The sequence below is a fragment of the Echeneis naucrates genome, chromosome 8 (assembly GCF_900963305.1).
Source record: "Echeneis naucrates chromosome 8, fEcheNa1.1, whole genome shotgun sequence".
Taxonomy (NCBI): Eukaryota; Metazoa; Chordata; class Actinopteri; order Carangiformes; family Echeneidae; genus Echeneis; species Echeneis naucrates.
In genome coordinates this window covers 13,801,345-13,825,639 of record NC_042518.1, presented here as the reverse complement: position 1 = coordinate 13,825,639, position 24,295 = coordinate 13,801,345, and the positions used below count along the sequence as shown (strand labels likewise).

The 24,295-nt window shown below is 40.2% G+C and overlaps 1 protein-coding gene across 3 annotated transcripts; it reads left to right on the top strand.

Annotated features, from left to right (window-relative positions):
* The first annotated feature begins 14,271 nt into the window (after nucleotides 1-14,271).
* Nucleotides 14,272-23,589, top strand: cyb561 (cytochrome b561). Of its 3 annotated transcripts, none has more exons than XM_029509430.1 (7): nucleotides 14,272-14,344; nucleotides 15,583-15,790; nucleotides 19,249-19,347; nucleotides 19,518-19,621; nucleotides 19,834-19,991; nucleotides 20,804-20,973; nucleotides 22,384-23,589. In XM_029509430.1, the coding sequence occupies exons 2-7, from the start codon at nucleotides 15,586-15,588 to the stop codon at nucleotides 22,413-22,415; spliced, it is 768 nt and encodes a 255-aa protein (XP_029365290.1). In that variant the 5' UTR covers nucleotides 14,272-14,344; nucleotides 15,583-15,585; the 3' UTR covers nucleotides 22,416-23,589. The 3 variants fall into 3 exon arrangements, with proteins under 3 accessions (XP_029365290.1, XP_029365289.1, XP_029365291.1); XM_029509429.1 differs by having other exon boundaries at nucleotides 22,380-23,588; XM_029509431.1 differs by lacking the exon at nucleotides 22,384-23,589 and having other exon boundaries at nucleotides 20,804-21,255.
* The last annotated feature ends 706 nt before the right edge of the window (nucleotides 23,590-24,295 follow it).

Here is a 24,295-nt window from a genome sequence, read left to right as displayed (position 1 = left end):
CAACTGCTAAGGACATGTAACCCATTAGTATATTTTCAGGATCTTTGGTATTGGTAGCTCATACGTTGTATAGTTAAAGAAGTAAAGAAAAAACTAAAGCAACGTGTTGTTTTGCAGAGGAAATCTTTTTAACTAATTTAAGTCATTTTAAATATATTCAAAAGCTTGATGATTTTTAGAAACAGTGACTGGCTTAAGACAGACCAACCAGCTGGTCAGCCACGATATTAGTCTAATGACACAAAAGGACACTTCAAGGAAGAATGAGAAAGAATTGTTGATAATAAAACAACAACTCAAGATATCGCTTCAGTCAGTTGTCTGAGTGTTTCCGACCCACAAAACATAAAAATCTCTCTTTCTCTCTCTTTGCTGCCTCCTCCTCCTCTTCACACCATCATTTCCTAAAATACCTGGGCCTTCCCATTCTGGAGAGGAGGAGGAAGTGCTGCCTAGCAACCAGGGAGCTGGCTGCCGTGGTAACAGTTCACCTGAGCACCTCTTCCCTAAACAAACAGCAAGTGTAAGCAAGTGAAAAAAGAAGGGGATGTGGAGTCAGAGTCACAGTCAGTACAGTAGGTGTTTTTAGTCTCTTTTTCTTGCTTGCTCCAACTTGTTTTACACATATCAGTCTCTTATTCTGTCACACTCAAGGAGAACAGAGACAAACGCACATATTCCAATACCTCGATGCACACATACAGGTGCTAGGGCTGAAAAATTACTGTGGAACTGAATTGATTACTCCATTAATCAGAACAAGGCCAAAATGTTAAAAAATTATTATTTGATTATTTCCTGAAATGGTATGATAATCAATTAATCATTCTGGTAATTCTCCAGAGCATTTTCAACAAATTGCAGCAAGAAATGTGTTTCACCTTGTCAGCTAAATTACACATCAAAACTGTGATTGAAATTTGCACACATTAGGGGTCAAAAGTTATCTCCAGGAAAAAAAAATTGAGAGAGCAGCTTGATAACTTTATAATGATCAAAGTCCTATTTTTGGGGGTAAATTACTCGCAGAATGCTTTTTTGAGTTTGTTTTTCTGGCAATGGTTAGGGTTATTTAAGGACAGCATCACCTTTTAAATTTGTTATGAATTTTTTGAAATTAAGTATAATACCTTGGCCCCTGGGATTTATCTTTTTGCCTTTTATAGCCTCAGTGATCTTTCAAGAAAATATTACCTATAGAGTTTGAGTGTGACTGGTTACCTAGTATTTTTCAAAGAAATGAATGAGTGTGGTGTGACCTGTCCAGGGTATACCCCGCCCTTACCCGATACGAGCTGGGGTTGGCTCCAGCGATCCGATAAGCGTTAGAAGATATATAAATTAATAAATGCATCCCTCATTATTAGGTTAACCTATTGCTACAGCCTGTACTGATACTGCACATCTTATTTCATGACAAGGAATGTCAGAGTTACAGGTACAATATTCCCATAATACTTTCATGTTTTAAGAGTTATTAGAGGCTATAATCATTTGTCCTTTCCAAAGTAACCCCTTACTGCATAGACTTTTCATGAATCAGATTGAGGCAGTGGTAGCACCATTCTGATCCTGTGTACAGATGAGGGCTGTGCCCTAAACGGACTAAAGCAATCACTTTTTTTAGGCAATGTACTTTGTATTTTAGGAGTTCTAACCCTCAGATGTCATTCTAATACTGCTCTTCTAAGTCAATGTCAATATATGTCAATTGGGACATATTGGGCAGTAAACATTAAATCTGGCACAAAAACTAATAATACATCGAAATCCATGTTTGTGTAAGTATAATGAATAAGTTACTAAGTGTTTTTCCCTACAGAGAAAACACTGGTATCAAATAAATTATGAAATATTTAGAAGTTTTGATCAGGACTGTGGATCAAAAAGATTTAGCTAAAAAGAGTGATTTCTTTAATTTTTTTTTTTTTTTTGTTTTGGACGTGGCCTTCTTTATCCATTAATGATTTAAAAATTTAAACCTGAATTTTACAATTGGCCCAGTGATGAACTGGTGACCTGTCCAGGGTGTACCCCACCCGTGCAATGAGAGCTAGGATTTGCTCTGGCACCCCCCATGATTCCGAAATGGAAAAGCGGTAGAAGATGAATGAACGAATGAATTCTAATAAATTTCAACACAAACGCTCTCATGCCATATGAAGTAACAGCCAAAAATCTGGAGAAGAAAAAAAGAGAACAGACATTATTCCTAATCTTTTGCACATGTATTCAATTTCGGCCAAAGCTTATATGACACTTCACAGTCTGAGCCAAATCAAATGGGTATCTTTGTCCTGGTGGTCAAGTATCACCCTACGATTATTCTCAACCTACATCTGAACTAGTGTAGATCCCTCTGCTACACTCAGCATAAACACGCGCAAAAATAGGAACACTTCAAACGTTTTGTGTTTGGCTAAAAAAAGCATCCATGTTTTTATGCCCAAAGAGTCCTGTTCTGTTTGGGCTGTTGGTCATCTTTCATTTTACTGCAAATCTTAAGACTTGGGCTGTGGCTTAATGCTAAAAGTAGGGCAAGAAAGGCAGGAAAGCAAGTAAAACTGATATATACATTTAAAGAGAAAATGACAAAAGGAGAACTTAAGGTATTTGTGATTCATTGCATCATTTTCTATGAGCAGAGCAGTGTCACCTGCAAAAATCACCCATTGTCTGTTACTAAGCATCTGCAAATGTTCAGACCTGATATGGAGAAAACAGATGTTTTTATTTTTTTATTTTTATATCTCCATTCATGGCAGAAAAACTGCAGCATGGTATCAATATGTCTTTAGGTCTCTGATGTGGGACAAATGCAAAGAGGACAGTTGAAGACAGTGGCCTCAGGTTTTGTTAACAGACAAAATATCATGGTCAAATCTCCATTTAGATAAATCACTGGTTTTAACAGAATTTTCTTAAATATCAGCATTAAAAAATGTCATCAGGACATAGGCCTATCAAGATAAACAGCTGGTAGCGCTAGTTCTCCAGTCAGGTGTGAGTAAACCTTAGCAGAAGAAGCGCTCACAAGGAGTTTATTTGAGAAGATTCGAGATGATCAGACTCAGAGTAGAAGCAGGTGTAGAAAATATAAGGAAATAGGGTAATACTTCATTTATAAAAGGTCTCTTTGGTGGAAGCTTGAATCATGATTAATTTGTCTCCTGTGTCTCAACTTTTATTGACACACCAACTCCAGGCCAGTCTGAGAGGGTTCGGGTTTTGTTTTTACTATGTGCCAATGGAAAATGCTCTTAAACACATATGAAAACTCACTAAGCACCTGTGTCAGGTTCATATTTCAGGATAAATAATCATGTCAGCATTTTGTACGAAAAATTTTAATTTCCCATGAACAAGATTCATAGCTGTTAAGAACTGAAAAAATATATATAACACTGTTCTTAGCGAAGTTACTTGACACTTTAGATGGCAACTTGGGTTTAATCTGTAGATGGCTAAAATCACAGGCAATGACCATGTCCATGAAATTCCAGAAGTTTTTCCCTGAACAAGAGGAACAAGTCAGACGTGCAGTGGTCGTAGATTTACGAGCGTACCCACTCTGCAGACCATGTAGAGGGGGGTTGCCAGTTGTTTAGTGGGTAGAGCGAGCACCCCACAAACAGGGGGCCACTAGGTCCTCACCGGCAACACTAGTTTGGTTCAGGCCAGTCTTGCTGCATATTATTCCCCACTCTCTCTCTCTCCCCCACTTCTTGTCACTAACCAAGCTGCCCTATCTCATCAGGTCTGAAAGGTAAAAAAATAAATATAAAATAAAATAAATAATCAAATCTCTAGACTTATCGCTGTGTTAATAGTTTTTATTACATTTATGTGTTTATGATGCATGTAAAAGGTTTATCTGCAAAGTGTGCCATCTTAATGCACATTGGTAAATTTTTTACATGTTTACACAGGGAATGTTATTGATTATTTTTATTTATTTATATCTATTTATTTATTTTATGCATGCAAAAGTGCATAGTGGCGTCAATTTTATATCTTGGTTTGAAAATCTAATTTGTTGCAGTTATTGTAGCAAATACATCAGTACTTTTTGAACCGTTTATTCACATTTACACAATACTGCATTATAAACCAGAGTACTGTTGGTCACAAAAACAGTGATGTGAAATTTTCATTCAGTTACATCCCTAGAGTCAGAAGACATCTCGTAAACACTAATGTTCGGAACAATCCCTGCTCTGAGTCGCCGTAACACAGCAAAATTTGAATTTTAAAATCTCCAAGAAACGGAAAAATACCAGACTGAGGTCAGCTCACCACAAATAACAGCCACTGTTAGAATTTAAACTGAACAAAGTTTGAATTCAGTATGAGCATGCATTACATATTAATTTGACTGGTAGACCTTCACCTGGTAGATATTTTCATAATTAAATAATCTTTACTACATTGCTTTCAATAAATGTGACGTCACAGATAAAAATACATTCATCACATAAGTACCAAAGTGACTTTCATTGTAATATCAGCTTCGATCACTGCAGAGTTCTCCCATTCTTAATAATAAGATATGTGAGTGTGAGGAGTATATACTGTATGGGACCAAGTAAACTTAAACTTGTTCAATAGGAGCGAGTACAGACAAAGTAAAGAATTATGTGGCACATTGACTGCTATAAAAAATATATATATATATATGCAGCTCCATATTGCAATTTCTATTATATTTGGATTCATTGTTCAGCTGGAATTGGACGGGTTAGGTTTGCAACTCGAGTGAGGAATGACTCACATGGGACGCCGTGACAATTTCATGTCATGATTGTTATTTGTGATGTTTTCAATATTATTGTGATAATCATGACAACATTGAAAGATAGATAAATTGCCTTGGCTTTACATTTTGAGCAACAATTTGACAGATTTTGATCTTACATGAGGATATTATATACCTGGACTAATTTGGACATCAGTCCTGCAACCATTGTGACACAGAGAGTGAGATGTATAAAACCTTGATCTCTCATTAGTGAATGATACAGCATTATCAAGTCGCTCATGCGAGGACATTACCAATTATCCAGATAATGGAAAGTCCCCATTTTTTTCTGCGATGCACAGTAAAGCAATTTATTGGTCTTAATGGAATAAAGCAAAACACCCAGACCAGAGGATTTCAGACTCATGACGAGTGAAATGTGGCAGCAGGAGACAAACAGCTAACCTGGCCCTGCATGGTGGGAGAGTGATCAAATGAAAATCTACAACAGACTTCTATGAGTTCAGTAAATGAGTCCACAAGTCTCCATTTGCTGCATGGGAATGCAACAAAGTTTTAATCAGAGCCTCAACACACCCCACACCTCAGCTTCAATACAACCAGCCCACTGCAGCAAACCTATGGGACTGAGCTGAACATGAGCTGAAACCTACATAGAAGGGACAAGCCGAGTACAGCAAACATTTCCCCCAGCGTTAATTAAAAAATAAAACTTGTGACTGCACAAATACATACATCGTTCGCAACGACTGGTGGGCAACCACTGCAGTTCTTGCAGCCCATGAAAAGGCCAACTGTCATGAGTATTTGTGACAAAACAAACATGGACAGCAACCAGCAGCTTTTCCTTTTTATATGGAGTGTCATTTACACTGAAAAAGCCAGAAATGGCATGTAGGAGCACACTACCTAAAGAAGAAACTAGGAGACTGAATTTAACAAAAGTAACTTCAGACAAGCTGAACATTTACCAAAGTGATGTCACTGATGGCTAATGTTTGCTGTAAATATAATAGTATTATTACAATGAGAGTTTGACACAACTGGCTCTGTGTGGATCTGAATATTAGAATGCTTTCATCATATGTGATATGATTTCATCTGTCTATCAACCCCACTGTGATGTTACAGCTATAAAGTCAATTCGGCAAATTAGCTTCTGCATTGTGAAGATTTTCTGCTTATCTTTAAAACACAAACCATCTTTAGGTTTTGAAACTGTGCAACACAAAGCATTTTAAGGTTTCTACTTTATATTTCTGGATGCTGTAGCAGAATTTTTTTAAAAACATTTTTCCTGCAAACTTTTCACAAAGAGAAGTAAAGAAAGGTATCAGTCATAAACTGTGCGTATGACTCACCGAGGATAATGTAGCGGTCTAATTGAGTTAACAGTTTGCATCTGCCTCAGCTCTCTTTCACTAATGCAACAAGAAGTTGGGCTTTAGGTACTTGGTATGTCCAGCACGTTTCGACTTGTCTGATGGACCTTTTTAACTGGTCTAGTTTAACATGCTTTAGCCACCCCATGCCTTATGAAGTCTTGATTTTGGGCAGCTTTACAGCAGAGGATAACTGCTAAACTAAAAATTAAGTGTGTCCACTTGTGGGAATGTTCAAAACCAGACAGACAGTCTTCCCTTCAGCCAAGTTGGGACAAAGCCATGAACTTTAAATACTGATATGCCTGGTTTTATGGACTTTTTCAGTATAAAAATAATGTGATTAAAATTACATTTTGCTGTCTGGCACAGCGGCCATGGAATCTTCATGAAAACACATGCAAGTAGGTGAGACACAACCAATATCAGAAGACATAATATTCATTTGATTGTGTATTTGTTGGATCTTTATCAGACTGATGAAGATGCTTTCTGACTTTGTTTCTGTGTTGTTGATTTCCATGCGTTTTCTTAAGTCGCAGCGTGTGTAGCCTCAGTGCCAGTGTAGTCTGGACTTTTTCGACTGTTTTGCTCTCTCAGTCTTCAACAGCAACTACTAACCCAGATACAGTGTCAAGTGGCCAACAACACTACACTTTGGCAGCAAAACAAACAATAGCAGACAATAAAAGAAAATATCAGAAGTTGAAGGATGCCGTTTTTTTATGTTGAGCCCCAACCTGATCATTTAGACAATGCTGCTCTCTTCAGTTTTTGTTTGATTTGAAAGTGCAAGAAGACTAAGCAACATGATATCAATCTTTTCCCCCCATTAGTGACCTCACTCATAAATGCAAGTTCAGATTGGAAAAGTTGGAGCATTACATGTCAGCACACATGTTTATATCCACTTTAGATAAAGAGCTACACGCTTCCTATGGCCTCAGTGCTGATTCGGCTGGATGTTGGTGACTGGTAGGTGAACGCTGGCCCTAACCATCCGTGCAGGTTAACCCCCTGCTGCCTGTTAGCTCCAGGCTTGTGCGGTCACCTTGTGACTGTCAGTAGTTAGTGGCTAGCTGCTGTGTGAGGGGCAGGTGATGGCTGTTGTTACCTGCTGTTGTGGCCGTCAGGTGTCATCTCCTGTCCTTTAGCTAGCTACTAGCAGTGCGGTAACCTGAACTTAGCTGGTGTGTCAGCTTCTCGGGATAGTTAGTTAGTTAGTTAGTTCGTTAGTTAGTTAGTTAGTTAGTTAGGGGGAGCGAATGCTTAGCAAGCACACACTCACTCACTCACGCACGCACAAACACACACACACGCACACACAAAATAAATAAAAATCACCTCTTCGAGCTGCGCAACTATTCTCCCAGAAAAGCTCGTACCGGCCCGTCGGTGGGTAAATCCTTCCCGGACCCGGGCTCCCTCTCCCTCTCCCCCCGCTCTCTCACAGAAAGCCCTCGGTACCGTGGATGTCGGCGGGTCCTCTTGGAACGCGTATTTTTCGCAGAGGTCGCTTCCTCTCCCGGCTTTGGCGTTCCTGCCGAGGCTCGGTGTTGTCGTCCCTCCCCCCCCTACCCCCCCTCGCGGAGCTCCCGTCGCTCTTTTTTTTTTATTTAGACAGGAAAACACTTAATTTGAAAAAAAAAAAAAGAGGGACGTGTTTCACCTACTCCATATTTACAGTCTGCCTCCTTCCCTCTCTCTCCCTCCCTCTCCCACCAACAACAACATTATTGACGTCCTCCTCCTGCCACGTGACCAGTCTGCTGTGGCTAAAAATAGACTCAATAGAAATCAATGGAGGCGGACAGAGCAGGCAGCCGGGCACACAGATGTACAGTTCAGTTTGCCGTCCCTGTCCGCTTAAGCCCACTTTGCCGTGTTTCGCACATGTATGGTGCCTCGCTGCCACAGCTAACTGCTAAAGAGGAGCACAGACCTGAGAGCGGCTCCCTGTCAGCCGTGCAGCGCGTGGACTGCAGAAACTCCCGACAGGGAGTGATACAGCGATACAAAACATTTACATTTCTTGCAGATTTTTGCGCTCTGTACTTTATAACTCCCACGCCAATATAGACAGGGTTTTTAAACGGGGACATATCAGGGATCTATCCTCTAACTATGGGAGGATTCAAAAAGAAAAAAAGGTATTTCAATTGACGCACAACTAGTGAAGAGCTGGCAGTCTGTACATCAAGACTCAATAAGCCGGAAAAGACGTAGGTTGATTATAAATGTATTCTGTCTGTCTCGATGATTACAGAGGTTTTGTCCTGTGATGGACTATTAAAGATAATTTCGGCCTGCTCCTCAAGTTCTAACTGTGTTTCCTGCAGAGATGGAAAAATGTCTTTGCTCTTCATGTAAAAAGTAGGCTAAAGGGGTGGGGGGTTGATCCCAGTTGACACTGGTTAAGGGAGGGTTACCCTCTGGAGAGGTCGCAAGTCTATCACAGGGCCAACAGCCAACATACAGAGGCATACTGAGACAAACAACCCTTCACAGTCAACACTTTACCAAACGTCATCAGGAGACGAGCATACAGTAGCCTCAGAGAACCCACGCAGGCACGTGCAAATACACATAAAGGCCTAAGCAGAAAATATTTGTATGAATAAAACTATAAAATATGAGACCACCACAACAAAATGCATATAAGCAATAGAATCCTACAGATACAAGACAAGAATGTGAGTTCATGTTTATATCAAGCATCTGAATTCAACTGCGATATGATTGTTGGTGACAGACCTGCTGACTTGTAACCCAAAATGTGAAACTCTTGGACTAGAGTCTATTAAAAACACATTTGCTATGTCACAAATCTTTAGTAAATTGAATTTTAAATTGTCTTTGTTTTGAATATGTGAATGTCACTGAAGCTTAGGCAAGGGTTATGGTTAAGCAAAGACCTACTTCATTAACAGCTGTCAGGATCAAATTTTAGGATCTTCTTTCCTGTTTTTGACCAAAATTTTTAGAGAGCTTGAAACTCCAATCACCTTTGGTTTTATGAACTTAATGATAACTTGCAGACAAAGCAATTACAATAAAACGAAAAGTCAGATGAAAGTACAGTCCACAAACCCTGCATTCACATAGAAGTCTATATTCATATGAATTTAAATGCTACATTAGTTTGACCACTGGGCTGCCTGTTTTGCTGACATTCAATAAGCAAACAAGTTCTGTCAGTTCTGTCAGGTTTTATAACCATGCCTTATAATTCATTCTAGATTTGCAAGTCAAAGAATTATAAATTTCAGTTGAGGTCACTTTTTTCACAATTGAAATGAGGACCCTAAAATTTATTCCACATTTGCTAACAATAGCTGGCTGTAGCTAAGAAAGTCTGCTAGTCACAGCATAGCCGAGAAATTCCACAATTGCTGACTTGAATGTAATAGTGTGGTGCCCTCTATTTTACTATTACTATGGACAATGTCTGTGGTGGTAAATGTGCCACTGTTTTCATTGTATAACTGTAGATTATACCACTGCAAAAGGCTTAGTCTAACCCAAGCTGTAATGGAAAGGTTGACGGTTGTAGGAATTACAGAGTGCACAGCAAAAGATCAGTTGGAACTTACCACTCAGAGTGAAAATATACTTTTTCTGTTTCCTGTGGGATTCAAATTATTCCATAACATTATGTAATAGCCCATTGAAAAACTAGATTTCCATGTCTTCATGATTGTATTAATTTTACTGTTATACCACTTTAACATTTTGCAGCTCTGGGCATGAATCTTACTCTCGTGTATGACCATGAGCATCTGCACTGAGAACAAATCTGTTCAATGGGTGCAAACTGTGTATATATGTGTACTGTGTGCTGGTTTGTTTATGAACTCCAAAGGTCCAACAAGAAGACAAGTGAAGTGAATATAACAAAGCCCCCAAAGGGTGGTGTGACTTATTGCCTTTAAGCCACATTGTAAGATGGAAAAGTAAATGTATCGACGTGATGATTTCATTGGTTAGGGAGCCTTAAGGAAAGGTTCAAACTAAACCCAGGTCATACACTAAATCTGTGCTCCAGAGCATGGGTTCGGAAAGCTAAATCTGGTGACTAAAGAAAAAATCATTTGAATTTGAATAAAGAAAGAAGAAAGCTCTGCAGAGGTGAAGGTGATAGAAAAGACAGAAGCCAGGCAGAAATAGGTGGGAAGAAGATGGAGCAATATGACTGAGGCTACACAAAAGACGAAGGAAAGAAGGAGAGAAAGAGGAACAGATGAATGAGGGAAAGAATTTTAGGGGTCGGAGGATGAGGAAAGAGGAAACTTGAAGGAATGGACAGGGTAGAAAAAAGAGGAGAATTATTCTGCACGAACAGAGGAAAATAAGCTGAAAAACAGAAAGCAAGAGGAGTAGTGGAAGGAATCAAAGAGTGAAAGACAGAAATAGAGGGAAAGAGAGCGAGAAAGAGCTATTTTGGTAATGATATTGTTGCCATGGAGACGTTGTCCTCAGTCAGACTACTCCACAGGTGCCTCGTGGGTATTTTTAAAGGACTTCACTGATTGGTAGAGGTGTCTGGGACAAAAGGCTATTGACTGGCTGGCATAAGTGAAAGGTCATCCCATTGCATCTCATTACCTTCCGAATGCTGCTCGCCACAGCCTGTCTCCTTCATCCTTAGATTGCTTATTCCTTATTATCCTTCGATAGACATGAACTTCACCCTATGTTCTCACCATTATTAACCTGTATGTTCGATACTGTACTGAACAGCAAAAGCAACAGATACATTAAAGTGAGTAAAATCAGTATGTTTGCATCAGTGATGACTATTTGAATATTTTTACTCAGTCTGCTTGTATTGACAAACCAATTGAAACTCATCAGTAAGTCTGCCGTTCTCTTTTCTCTCCAGCTTTTGAGCATTTCTCCATTCTTTATTTTGGGTTTCTGGTCCCTTAATGGTTCACTCGTACCTCTCATAACCGTGTTGTTTTCAGACCCAGGTAGCTGTTTTTAGCAGAGTCAGACCACAGAGACCAGGTCAGCAATTAGCTGGTGAACATTGTTGAGCATAATGTGCTAAAGCCCCCAAACAAAGCTATAAGAGAGTGAATGTTCTATTCTATTTAAAGACCAAATGAGAACAAGGTGGCTCTATATCATCTGTAAATATGCTAAACTGGTCTTTAAAAGTTTATTATCTACCGTTTTTTAAAGGTAACTATAGGCTAGCTCTGTGTTGAGTTGATTTATTGCAAATAAATAAATGAATATAAATAATAATATTCATAATAATAATAAATGAATAGCCAAAATCAGTTTTTATTGGCTTTATTGTACATCTCAACTTCTGAACATGGTTTCTTGTTGGGAACAAGTATTGGTGATCGTTGCCTGAACAGAGTTCCAGGCATTGGTGCGTTTACAAGACAAGAGGTTGTAGTACACCTTATATTGGCAAACTGTTAATGCTAACTTTAGCTATGTATCAATAAAAAATATGAAGGATACATTTGGTACTAGTACTTACATCAGGGCTAATTTTGGTTAGCCATTTTTCCCTACTATTATTTATTTTTCTGCAATTAGCAATGTATTTTAACTGACTGATCTGAAAAGTAGAATGATCACAGAATTATGAAATTAAGTGCATTACATCTGTATTAAAATTTCCCACATTTTAACTTTCATTTTGTTTGAATGTAAGAATGAAACAACAGATTACAATATACCAATTATTCAGATTTAAAGCTGCTTGGAGGTAGTGTTTATTACAAAACAGTTTGCTAGTTTTTTCCCCCATGTTCCCATCCTTTAGTCTAAACTAAACTGAGTAAGCATACCTACATCGGAAAAATTAAGTGTCATACCTAACATATACATGTATTCTTAGCCCTGCTCTGGCTTATATGCATCACAACAGAGTCTGGCTATCATTCTTAGTGCTGATGAATTATTATTTATGCCAGAATTGGCTCAGTTGTAGCAGTAGTACATCATCATCATGTTGCTTTGGGGCCAGATTGAAGTAAAATAAGCAATGTGGCTCAAATATGGGCTGGATTTGTTTAGCCAGAAACATTTAATCTCATGTTTGACAAGAAAAAACAAACAAGTGTATTCTACAAAAGTGTTTCCTGACTTTCATTCTGCAACTCAACAATAGACCATAGCTGACAAAGGGGAAATAAATATATATATATAAGAGTTTAATGTGAATAAGTACACATTATCATCACATATCAGATAGCTTCTTTGCATCGAAATGACTTGCATTTATGTTCCAGCCTGAATTCTGTGTTTCTTTAATTATGACCGAATGCTGCACCAGTGGGTGGATGCAAAATCTCAGACTAATAGAAACGTCAGGTTCAAACCTACACAGGTAGAACTGTGTCCAGTCATACTGAAGCAGGGACAAAGAGACTGGGATGAAAGAGGCAAAATGGGCCTAAGAGTGCCATTAGAAGTTATTACTTGATAAAGGAGGAGGAGAGAGAGAGGGAAACAGAGATGAGGATGAGAAAAGATGAACGAATATCATGTCAATAGGTATCAAGCACACACACACACACACACACACACACACACACAACGAGAGGAGCAGTGGTGAGTCAACCTTCTGTGAGTCACCGGAGAAATCAGAAATGTCAGACAGAAAAAGAGAACACAGACATCCACACATTCATACACAAAAGCACACACACACACACACACACACACACACACACACTTTCCAAATATTCTTCCCATTCAGAATCTGACTTTCTTACATTAAATAGAAATAGAACATTACAAAGAATTTACCTGCTTAGATTTTAGGGGGCCCTGTTGCCCTCTGAGACCTGAAGTCCCCCACTAGGTCCTCGGACCCCGGAGTGAACATACTGGTCCTGCTGCTTTCAAGGCTGAACATCAACGTGACCATAAGAAGAACTCCCCAAGACTGCAGTGCTCTCTAGAGGACAAAAAAGGTGGTGCATGGGTGTTCACAGTCACTGCATGGTGTATAGTACTTTAAATTCTTCTTCATTTACTACTTCATCCTATTTTAGGCAAAGACATTACACGGTTACTCAGATAAAATGTTTTAGGAGCTTTAGGCCTTTTTTTCTCAAGGAGGTAAAAAATATAATAAAAGTTTATTCACATCCACGAAACTGATTAACTCAGCATGATATATGCAGTATATATGGACATATGATGTTGGAATTTAATTGGATGAGAGACAAAACTGCATAAAATTGCTTTGGAAAACAAATTAATCATCATCCAATGTCTCCTGTTATGCCCACTATTTATGTAGAAAGTGTCATCCACACGTGTAAAACTACGTTTCTTCTGTGGACACCAGATCATTCTGAAAGAAACAGGTTTGGAGCTTTCCTTTAAATATTAGAATTATACAGTATAACAAAATCTAACTTTATAAACTTTAGAGTCAACCAGGTCAGCAGCAGCTGACAGGTTGTGTCGAAAGGCTGAAATGATTAATGAAGGTACCATGAGCTCGATCCGTGCGTAAAATGAGACTGCAGATCCAATGCACGAGGTGACTGTGTGTTTAACCGGGAAGGAGCTGGAGCCTACACGTTATTACAGCAGGTGCCAACATGGCAACCAGCCTCCGGGCTCCCATGTAGGCCTGCAGCACGTCAGTGTCAGCGGTAGTAGCGGTGCCTGGCAGGAGTAGCAGCGGCTATAATGAGACCAGGTGTTGTGTCATGTCCGAGTGCCGCTCCTTTAATGAGCACTCTGATTCACTGGCACCTCCTCTCCTCCATCCACTTGCTCCACTGTTGTCAAGGCAACAGACCCTTACACAGGAGATGTTAGTCATCTATCCACGCAATCACCCCCCCCCCCCCCCCCCCCCCCCCCCCACCCAATTCCTCTGGTGTTACCGTGACGTTGTCAATTCAGATTCATTTTACTTCCCGTTCAAAATATTTACATTTCAGTCTTCATGCAGGAGTAGAATTTCATATAAGATGCACGAAAACATAAAGTAGTGTAACACCAAAAACAACAACAGTAACCATAATGCTGATAATAGTTGTGATTTGCACTCTGCTATGACATGGGTTGGGCTCAGTCTTGTGAAGTGTACCTAAAACACACACACACACACACACACACACACACACACGCCCACACGGACAGGGGGAGGAGGAAGGCGGATCTCTACGTCCAGACTTCAGGACTTCCTCAGCGGAGCGGACGTTGCAGCGCAGTAAGTGTTTCCCACCTTTGGCCCTTTATTAGCCCTGTTTGTTCGTCCTCAGACAGAAAACTGGCTCTGTTCGTCCTTTCTTTTTCTCTCGGTGACGTCATCGCGGTAGAAATAAAATGAAATCCAGTGACTGGAGTTGAAAACATGTTGTGTTAAATCGAATCACAACGTCAGGTAACAGGTGACTGACGCGCAGTGGCTTGTCATTCAGTGTCACATCTCTGCAGTGTTGTGTCCGCTGTGTGTCCGTTTCAGTTTGTTGGCATTATTAAGATGTGTCTGCAGAGGCAGAGGCAGATCGTGAACTTTGCCCAGATTCTATTACTGGAGGCTTTAAACTGCTTGAGTTTGACTGCTGTCTGCTGTAAGTCCGTCAGCTCGGTGCGACACTTCCTGCTATGTCTAACTAACGATGCGTTCGCATTGTTTGAATGATATAAATGTGATAAGGAAAAAAATATTGTGGTGGGAGTTTTATTGTGAAGGAGTGTGTGGGTGTGACTTGAGTCCAGTGATGCAATCAGTCAAAAGATCAAATTAATTTTGAAAGTGTTTACCCCTGTCTACTGGATTGAATTTGCCGATTGTTTGACTTTTCCAGTCAAATCGGATGTGTATTATCCACCTGTGGTCAGGGGACCCAGCAGGGGTCACAGAGGGTCTTCCTGAGAGAATCACTCCCCTTCATTTACCTCCCTGAGCACACTGTGACAGAATGTGTTATACTTTCTGTTATCATACATCTAAAAGCAGATGTTTGTGAGTTTTGCAGTCACTGATGTGAACAGGGGCTTGGTGCTGTTTTGAGAATGTAATTAAAATCTTATATAGATATAAAAATAAACAAGCATATGGATGGATGAATGAATGGAAGGAGAAAAGTTGATCCAGTGAGTATCTGTCAGTAGAAGATTTTGATCCTCCATGATAATGTTTTTCATTTTCTGTTCAGGGGGCCAAAGCTAACTCGTGGGCTCCGATTGACCCTGTCTGTGAAAGATGACACAATGATTCAGAACAGACTAAATCTACATTACGAACTTTTATTAAGTCAGTCAGTTTCCTGGATTGAAGAACAAAAAACACCTGGATTTCACTGCAACATTGTAAAAAGAAAAGCTGCAGTTACCACACCTGTTTCTCTGTCTCACTAATTCTATTAATCTTGTCTTAGCTGAACAAAGTGGCCAGCCCCAGGCAGCGGCTGAGTTTAAGGCTTTTTGTTTTCCGTCTTTCAGATCATGGATGACTCCGCTCCGCGTTCTGTTCGTTCCACGTTTTCGTGGCTGGTGGGAGCGTCACAGGTGCTGGGTCTGGTGTCGGTGGTGCTGACCGGGGTGTGGATGGGTCACTACCGTGGGGGCTTTGCCTGGAATGGCTCAGTGCAGGAGTTCAACCTGCACCCTCTGTGCATGGTGCTGGGCCTGGTCTTCCTGCATGGCGACGGTGAGTCCACACTCAGAAAGAGGCACGGTGCGGCTCCCAGCCTGGAAGACTTAGCTGTCAGCCTGGACAGGTCACCAGTCCATCGCAAGGCCAACACACAGAGACAGACAGAGACCAACAACCACTCACACTCAGACCTACAGACAGTTTAGAGTCACCAGTTAACTCAAACATGATGTTTTTGGACGGTGGGAGGAAACTGGAGTTGGCATGCAGGCACAGAAAGGCGGGGTGGCTATGTTAGGTGGTGGCTTCTTGGCTATGTTCCTCAGTTAAGGACATATTGGCTCCAGAGCAGAAATCGAAACATTTATTATTCTGAACTGACTAAAGTTACTCCTGCCATGTAAAGATACCATATTTGAATTTATCATCTTGTGACTTTGCGTGTAAAGCAAATATCATGGTTACTATGTACCAAGAGCCACATCTCTGACAGACTGGAGTCAGAAAGTGAGTCTAACCATCTGCCTACCTACGTCGATGACACTACTGATACCTTCAGAAAACCAAGCTGGTCTATCATCAAGTTCGTCGTCATGGTTGCAGTAGGTTATTTTTGGATAATATTCTGTAAATTGAATGAAACAGGAAGTAGGCCAGCAACATGTGCTGTATTTTGTGCATGTGTGTGTCTTAGCCTCAGGCATTGTGTTGCTGGGCTGTTTCATTACAGCAACACTACCCAGACAACTGTCAACCTCCCGCCGATCACTCAATGTGCCACTTCTTTGCTGGAGTGAAGCTTTGACAGAATGACTGGTGAGGGAATTGAACAAAGGCACGGAGAACCTCAGAGCAGCATTTGGCATCCACTCGTTCTGGCAATTTACAAGTCAAACGCTTTGATGACTGAAAGCTAAACCGCTCATTTACCCAGGTTATACTGCATTTGCGTGAAGCCATTGAAATAGGAAACTTGAGGATCAGTAATGATTTGAAATTAACTAAATTCTCATCTGCAGGGTCCCCCTGTGGACTGACAAAATCCCAAAGCTCTCAAGCCTTTGGCTCAGTGTAAGACTTTATGGCTGGCCTGTGTGCAGCAGGGCAGCTGCCTCCTCGCACCTGTGGCGTGGTAGAACCTGCCAATGGGGAAACTACCACACTCCGACTGACTAGTATGACTAGTATGACTAGATGTCAGCACCCAGTCATGCCACCAACATTTAAATCTTAATAATCATTGCTGGTGAGGAATGTAAAAGTATAAACTTAGTATATAATTTCCTTTCAGCAATAAGCCAAGGTACAAACTGGTCTTGGTTAGGCTGACAATTAGCATTATAGTTTGCAAACAGTTAACATGCTTATTAACAGGAGGAGATATCTCAACTAGTCCAAGGAGAAATCCTAGATGTGAAAAGCTAAATTATATCTGTATATTAGAGTTTGGCTCCCAGTGAGCCAGGTTGTTAGACATTTGCTAATATACCAGGTGATTGCCTTCATTTTTTGATTTGTGCGACACTCTAGCTGGTTCCCAATCCCGACTATGAACAGTAACTGCTTACATATTTTAAAAACAATTTTTGTCTGTTTTTTTTTTTTTTTTTTAGCTAGATGAAGGAGTCTGTTATCTGCTTGAATGCAGCCTTTACTGCCTGCTCCTTCGTATTATCACGCCAGCGTATCCGATTATTCACCTGCTTGTGGTTTGTGGTGTTCGAAAAGCAGGTAGTACCTAATCAGAGCCTAACCCTAACCTACCTCATAGAGGTGTCATTTTCTTTGGTGGTGACAACATGGATACTCCCTTTTTCTCTAGCCTAAAGGTAATGCACAAGCAGGCCATTTCTCGTTGTACTGTGAAATTTTCACGAACCAAGCAGTAGTGTGTTCCCATCCCCTCAGCCTGCCTGGAACCTCAGAGGTGATAACAAAAAAGTACCAAGTATTGACAATGTTCTCCTGATGGAAGACTGAAAGGGAAACTGAACACCACAGCAGCCTTCCCCCCACAGAGGACATTTATGTCAGTAGGTGCAGGCACAGTTCAGCAGTATGATGGGGGACCTGATCCACCCTGGACTGTTTGACCCCCTCCTCTTTTGGCAAGAGGCTGCAGAGCATCACCACCTAAACAGAGGCTTTTAGACCGGCGAACACCATTTTGATTTGCTATATGTTAAGCTTCCTTACCTTGTTTCACCTTAACCCTTTAACCCCCTTAATGAGAAAGGATTGTTGATACCAAGTATTGGAAAAACACCATTGGTTCCCTTTGGGTCTCACTGCAGCACACCCTGATGGTGTCTGGTATCTCTGAAATAAGGACAAAAGGAGATTCAGCTGTTTTTCCTCTGGGTACATTTGCTAATGAGAGTAATCATATCAGTTCAACAGGCCCTCTGTCTGTCACAGCACTGGATTACATTAGAGCAATAAAAGCAAAGGTCAGCGGGACATTACACTGGGACTAAGAGGGAAGGAGGGAAGGTTAATAAGAGATGGAAACACCCTGGGGTGTCTACACACACAGCTCAGACACTCATTGTGGATGTATTCACCAGTGCGTCCTCCTTTTTAATACAAAATCACACTTAAGCAAAGCCCAACTTTTCTCAAAGCCTTAGACTTACACATCATGCTCACTTTGCAAACAGCAAACGGCCCTTTAATGGCCCCTTAGTGGGGACGGTAGAAAGAAGCTGGCTCAGGTGGCCAAAAGAAAGGATTTAAACTGAACACAATTAGCAGTTGTTCGATGTTTGGCTCCAGTTAGAAGAAATAAAGCGGGGGACTCTGCCTGCTGGGTAAATACAGTTTAACACATCTTTACAACCTCCGTGCTCTAATCATCATTTGGTTTTGTTTAAGCAGTATTGTCTTCACATTATATCCAATTAACCCTGAAACTATACAAATTCATATCCATAATTAAATTTTATTGTTTTTAATCAAATCTTAATGATTAAATTGCCATTTTATGTGTCTCTAAAACATTTTGCAGCTATTTTTTTCCTCCATTCTCAATTTCACTGCTAGTTTACTCTGTTTTCCTATTTCCTTCTACTTGGTTGACATGTAATCATTTCCACAGGTGTGATATTCTGTGTCTGTTTGACAAAAGAATCTGCCTCATTGTTTGAAGCTTTGGTCATCTATTTGATGATTTCTTGACTTCATAATGTTTTCTTTATCTTTACCTCACTTTCAAAGGTCACTCCATTACCCATCTACTCATGGCTACAGTACACTGACAGCTATGGTTGCCTGAGTCGTTCAAGTCATCAATGCCTGCCTTCAGAGGAGGATTACTTCTCTGAAGACAGCATTTATAAATTTATTCCCAGTCTTATTTGGCATTGCCACTCTTATTTAAAGGGCTTTATCAGGTTTAAATATCGTAGCGACAGAAGATGTGGCCCTGTTAAGTTGTGTTGCTGCACATTCACATTCACAAACTCAAACTCAGCGATGTAATCTTCCTTCTCTCTTTCTCTCTCCCTCACCAGCCATCCTGGTCTACAGAGTATTTCGTAATGAAAAAAAGAGGAATGTTAAAGTACTTCATGGTGTCATTCACCTGCTTGCCATCATCATCAGTATCGTAGGTGAGAGGCAGAGAAGTGACTGAAAGACAAAGCCAGTGTAACTGTGTGTGCATGTATGTGTGTGTGTGTGTGTGTGTGTGAGAGAGAGAGAGCGAGATGGAAATGACTACGTGATCAGAATTAGATACTGGGAGATGTTTCCTAATATCTGTGTGTGTGTGTCTGGATAGGTTTTGCAGCTGTGTTTGACTTCCATAGAGCAGCAAAGATCCCAGACATGTACTCTCTACACAGCTGGTGTGGCATGGCTACCTTTATCCTGTTCTGCTTGCAGGTAAGGTCCACACACACACACACACACACACACACACACACACACACACACACACACACACACACACTCACTCAGTTCTCCACTGAAGTCACATGTTTTGTGACTTCAGTGTTGTTGTTCAGTGTAACCCTAACCCTAACTCTAACCCTAACCTGAAAATGAAAACAATTATATCGTATATTAGTCAAAACTTTTATTCCCATTTCTCCTAGTGGGGGATGGGCTTGTTGTTCTTCTTGTTTCCGGGCGCATCGCCATGGTTACGAGCCTCCTACCTCCCCATCCATGTGTTTTGTGGTCTGCTGCTGCTGGTCATGGCCATAGGGAGCTGTCTGCTCGGCATCACGGAGAAACTCCTCTTCAGCATCATGTATGTGTGTCTCCCTGCACACTTATTCATCATTATAAACATCCAGTGCTTCCTTAATTACCTCCAACGGCATCTAACCACGGGGGGCTGTTTCAGCTCTCTTTGCACAATAAATGTCAACTGCTGCACCAACACCATGGAGGTATCACAGGAGGTACTTCCATCAAGACGAGGTTAAATATTTGGAAGGAAATATTCCTGTTTAAGCTCAGAGCTGCAGAATCCAATGATCCAAAGTTCAAATGGTTTAACATGGAGTGTTCTTGTTGTTTGATGTGGAATAGCAGTTTAACCCAAAGTTTGTAGAGCAGTTGAAGAATTACAATCACAATCAGGTTTACTGTCAAACAGGTTTGTAGTACTCACAACAAACACCTAAGAAGAGACACTGCAAAAGCCAACTTCCAACCATCACTTAGCCGTGCAGGTTCAGGGGGCTGGAGCCAATCCCAGCTGACACTGGGCAGGTGTGACACATAGAGACACACAACCATTCACATTCAGCCTTCAGGCAACGATTCACCTCCACCTGTATATGACTGGATTGTGGGAGGAAGGTGGAGAGCCTGTTTTTGAATACCTTTGATTTTCCCTCATATACCCTTTTAGAATGTGTTTAATACACTCATGCTTGGCATCTTTTTTTTTTTAGCAAAACTTCATCAATATTTTTTTCACTTTAACGTACTGTATTAACACATTGGAAATAATTCAATCCGGACTAAATAAATATTATTTATTTAAAACTAATACCACTAATTTATGCATCTCTCTCTCTCTCTCTCTCTCTCTCTCTCTCTCTCTGGGCCCAGGCCAGCCTACTCCCAGTTTGTCCCAGAGGGGGTGCTGGCCAACACCTTGGGGATCCTGCTGGTGTGTTTTGGGGTGCTCTTGGGCTACTTGATCACCAGGGAAGAGTACAGACGCCCACCCAACCCTGAGGAAGAGTCTCTGTCTGTCCACTTCAACACCTTCACTGAGGGTGCGTCCCCCACCATGCCTTGACACCTCCATCTTATCTGGATACAAGCAGTGTCGTGCCTGCAGACAGTCTGCGCTACAAGTCCGTTAATGCCCAGTTATCAGTAAACATACATGAACACTGTCAGAGAAGAGCTCTTGATAAGATAGGCTCTTTGGTTCTTTCAAGTTGCTAATTGTGAACGGGAAGCTTTAATGACTCTATCACCGCCATTAACTTTCAACCAGAATAATTTTTTAAAAGAAAAAAAAAAAAACAGTAAAAGAAACATAACACATAAAATCACATTTAGTAAATGCAGTAAGTAAATTAAAAATGAATTAGCAGTGTGACTCTGACACACACTCATTTTGTTCGGCTTCAAGTAAGAACACAACCAACTCGAGCTAACATATAAATTCATCTTAAATTTGGCAACTGTTAAACTATTTGACACCCGTGCTGCAGTAGCTAAAGCTCCTGCACAGATCCTGAAATCCAAACTCTGTTTTTCACTCGTTACTGACCTTTGCACAGGCTAATGCTTTGCTTGGTTTGACTTATGAAGCCTCGAGTTTGTAATTTGTCCTTTGGCAATTGTATTGACGATTTGAAACTACAGACCAAGACCATAAAACATTTACTGAACTAATAAGTCCAGTGAGAAGCAGGGCAACTTTCCCATGGACTTCAATACAATCTTACATCTTTACAACTATGTCCAGTTACGTATTGAGTCTATAATAGGTAGCACTGGACTACAATCAGATGATATCGTGGCAGATGGATATTTTTAATGAATCTAAAACAAATGCGTGTTCTTTGCTGAACTCCGCTTTGTGTTGTTACTTTAGCCTGACTGTTACAAACTCTGCTCCATGTGATTGGCACTGTCAGTGAAATACACAGACTGGACGACAAATCTGTCAGCAAGTTTTTAATCGCTCCTCTTTCTCATCAGCAGCTTTTAGGAGAACCAAATAGCAGCTTCCCACTTTCAGCCAGAGCTTCACGCCACTTTCTACAGTTAAAATGACCACAGTTGATCTTAGTGACTGTTTGACACTGATGAACGTGAGATTCTGCGAGCGACTTGATGTCAAGGCAACATGAAACTTAGTTATTTTAACTCAACCAAAGATCTGCAACACTTAGTTAAAACAACTCTCTGTCCAATCAGTGTTGTTTTAGTTCAAATAGTCTTCACTGGTAAAACTAAAAAAGCTGGAATCACTTTATCCCACTGCAAATGTTCATTCATATTAAACCAATAATTGACTCTAACTTACTCTTGAACTTAATCATTTTAATTAATAATGCAGGATACAGTTTAACCAACACTGCAAATCTGCTACTGTGTATATAATTAATTTAATGTGTGCTAGGCAACTTTCAGTTAATTCATTTTAAGCTCCACTGTTCACCAGGCAGCTGGAGGGACGACATTCCTTTCACCAGGTTGACTTCAAGCTGAAATTCAAAGAGCGCATTAATGTCAGCACCGTCCATCTGCCGAGCAGGAAGGTGATGCACTATTTTTACATTTTTTTGTCAATGCATTATTTTTATATACTCTTTGAGTATATATTCAGAAACATACAATGACTAAAAATTAAGACAAAAGCTGTAAAATCTATCTCTTTGCACATCAAAAATGTAAAGCTGTAGCTGTGCCATGTGATCATCCACTGATTATTGTAAAGCTAACAGATGCTGCCGATTAATAACATTTATAACGATATAAAAAAATGTTGTGAGTTGTTATAGTTAACGCCCAGCCTTTGTGAAAATAAATTATATCCCCACTACTATAAAACCGAGTGCACTCATCTTAAGTCTTCTTGTTTAGTGTCCATGTCAAAGTTGTGAGAACACTTTGTCCACAAAAGATAATCTATTCACGTTTTCCCGTGTCCACTCTTAAAATATCTGTATGTAATCATTTGTGTCATGTCTGTGTGTATTTATGCTAGTGATAAACTTTTATCTACATATGTTCTAATCTTTGAATGTTTTGAGGGAATTTTTTAAAATGTAGCCACAGTATTTTTGGCTTGTCGCCTTAATTTCAGGAAACAGCCCCAGTGCCTGATGCAAAGCTGAAAACTGGCCAGTTGACATTAGAGGGTGTTTGTCTGTATGAAATGATTCCTTTTTTTCTCCCCCCATTAGGAAATTTAAGTCACTGGGTCAAACTGAAATAAATAAAAACAATGTGTGTGAAACAACAACATTATTAGTCTTCTACTCTTAACTGGTCACATCCATTTTTTGTTGAACATTTGTTTGCCATGTTAATCAGTTTTTAGTCATAATCTCTTTTGACTGTATTTTTTTCATAGTTCCTATTTAGTTCACACTGCAGTTATCAAATAATAATAAGAAAAAAAAAACAAACAAGTTCACCATAATTTAAAGGTTATGATGGATTAGAGGTTCCACCAAGTCTGTCTTACAATATAGTAAAGGAATGGTATCTACTGTCCACACTTGTCAGTTCACTTGAGCAAACAAGCAAGCTCAGTGGCTATTGTAGACACCATAGCTCAGTTTCTTGAAGGTTATTTTCCTTTACAGTGAGGTTTCATGAATCAGTTTCAATTTAAGATTGGATTTGCGGTTGAGCCTGACCCTTCACCATGTTGTGCACGCGAGCATGTTTATTTTGTGATAATGAACAAAATCAATACCAAAGTTAAAGTCTTGTGTCGACAGAATATTCAGAATACAAAGTAATTGTGGTTGTAATAAACTCAGATGGCATTGCCATTGTCGAGTCAGAGTCCATCATAATGCTTGTGAAAGAGGAAGGGCCGACCTCTTGGGTTGAAGCCTGACGTTTTGTCAGTGAAAAAAAAACTGACAAACTGACAGTGCTACTAAAAGAAAACCCCTCCCCTCCCCCTAGAGATACACGTACACATCTGCCTTTCATTCACCTTTATTTGCTATGTTTCCTCAGCAGTCAGTCATTTCACAAGATGATTAAAAATACTTTTGAAATGATATTGATTCATTTATGGTAACAGTCCTGGGTTTGAAACATGAATCTATGTTACACAGTGGCCCCACACTCAGCCTGCTTTGTTCCAACATGGTGTTTAGATCCTACATGTAGAAAAACACGCTGTTTTATCTGTGATCCGGCTCATGAAGGTTAGAAAACAACACTCATGTTAGTATTGACGGTTCAATCAACTTGCTTACACTGTTATTTTTATTTCTTTAGCTGGCCAGAATTACATAACTTTTTGCTTGGAGTCAGACAGAGAATGCCTCATGAAATAAAAACGATTCAAGGTCACCTCACTGTCTCACAGCTGGAGACTCCTGAGCAGTAAGA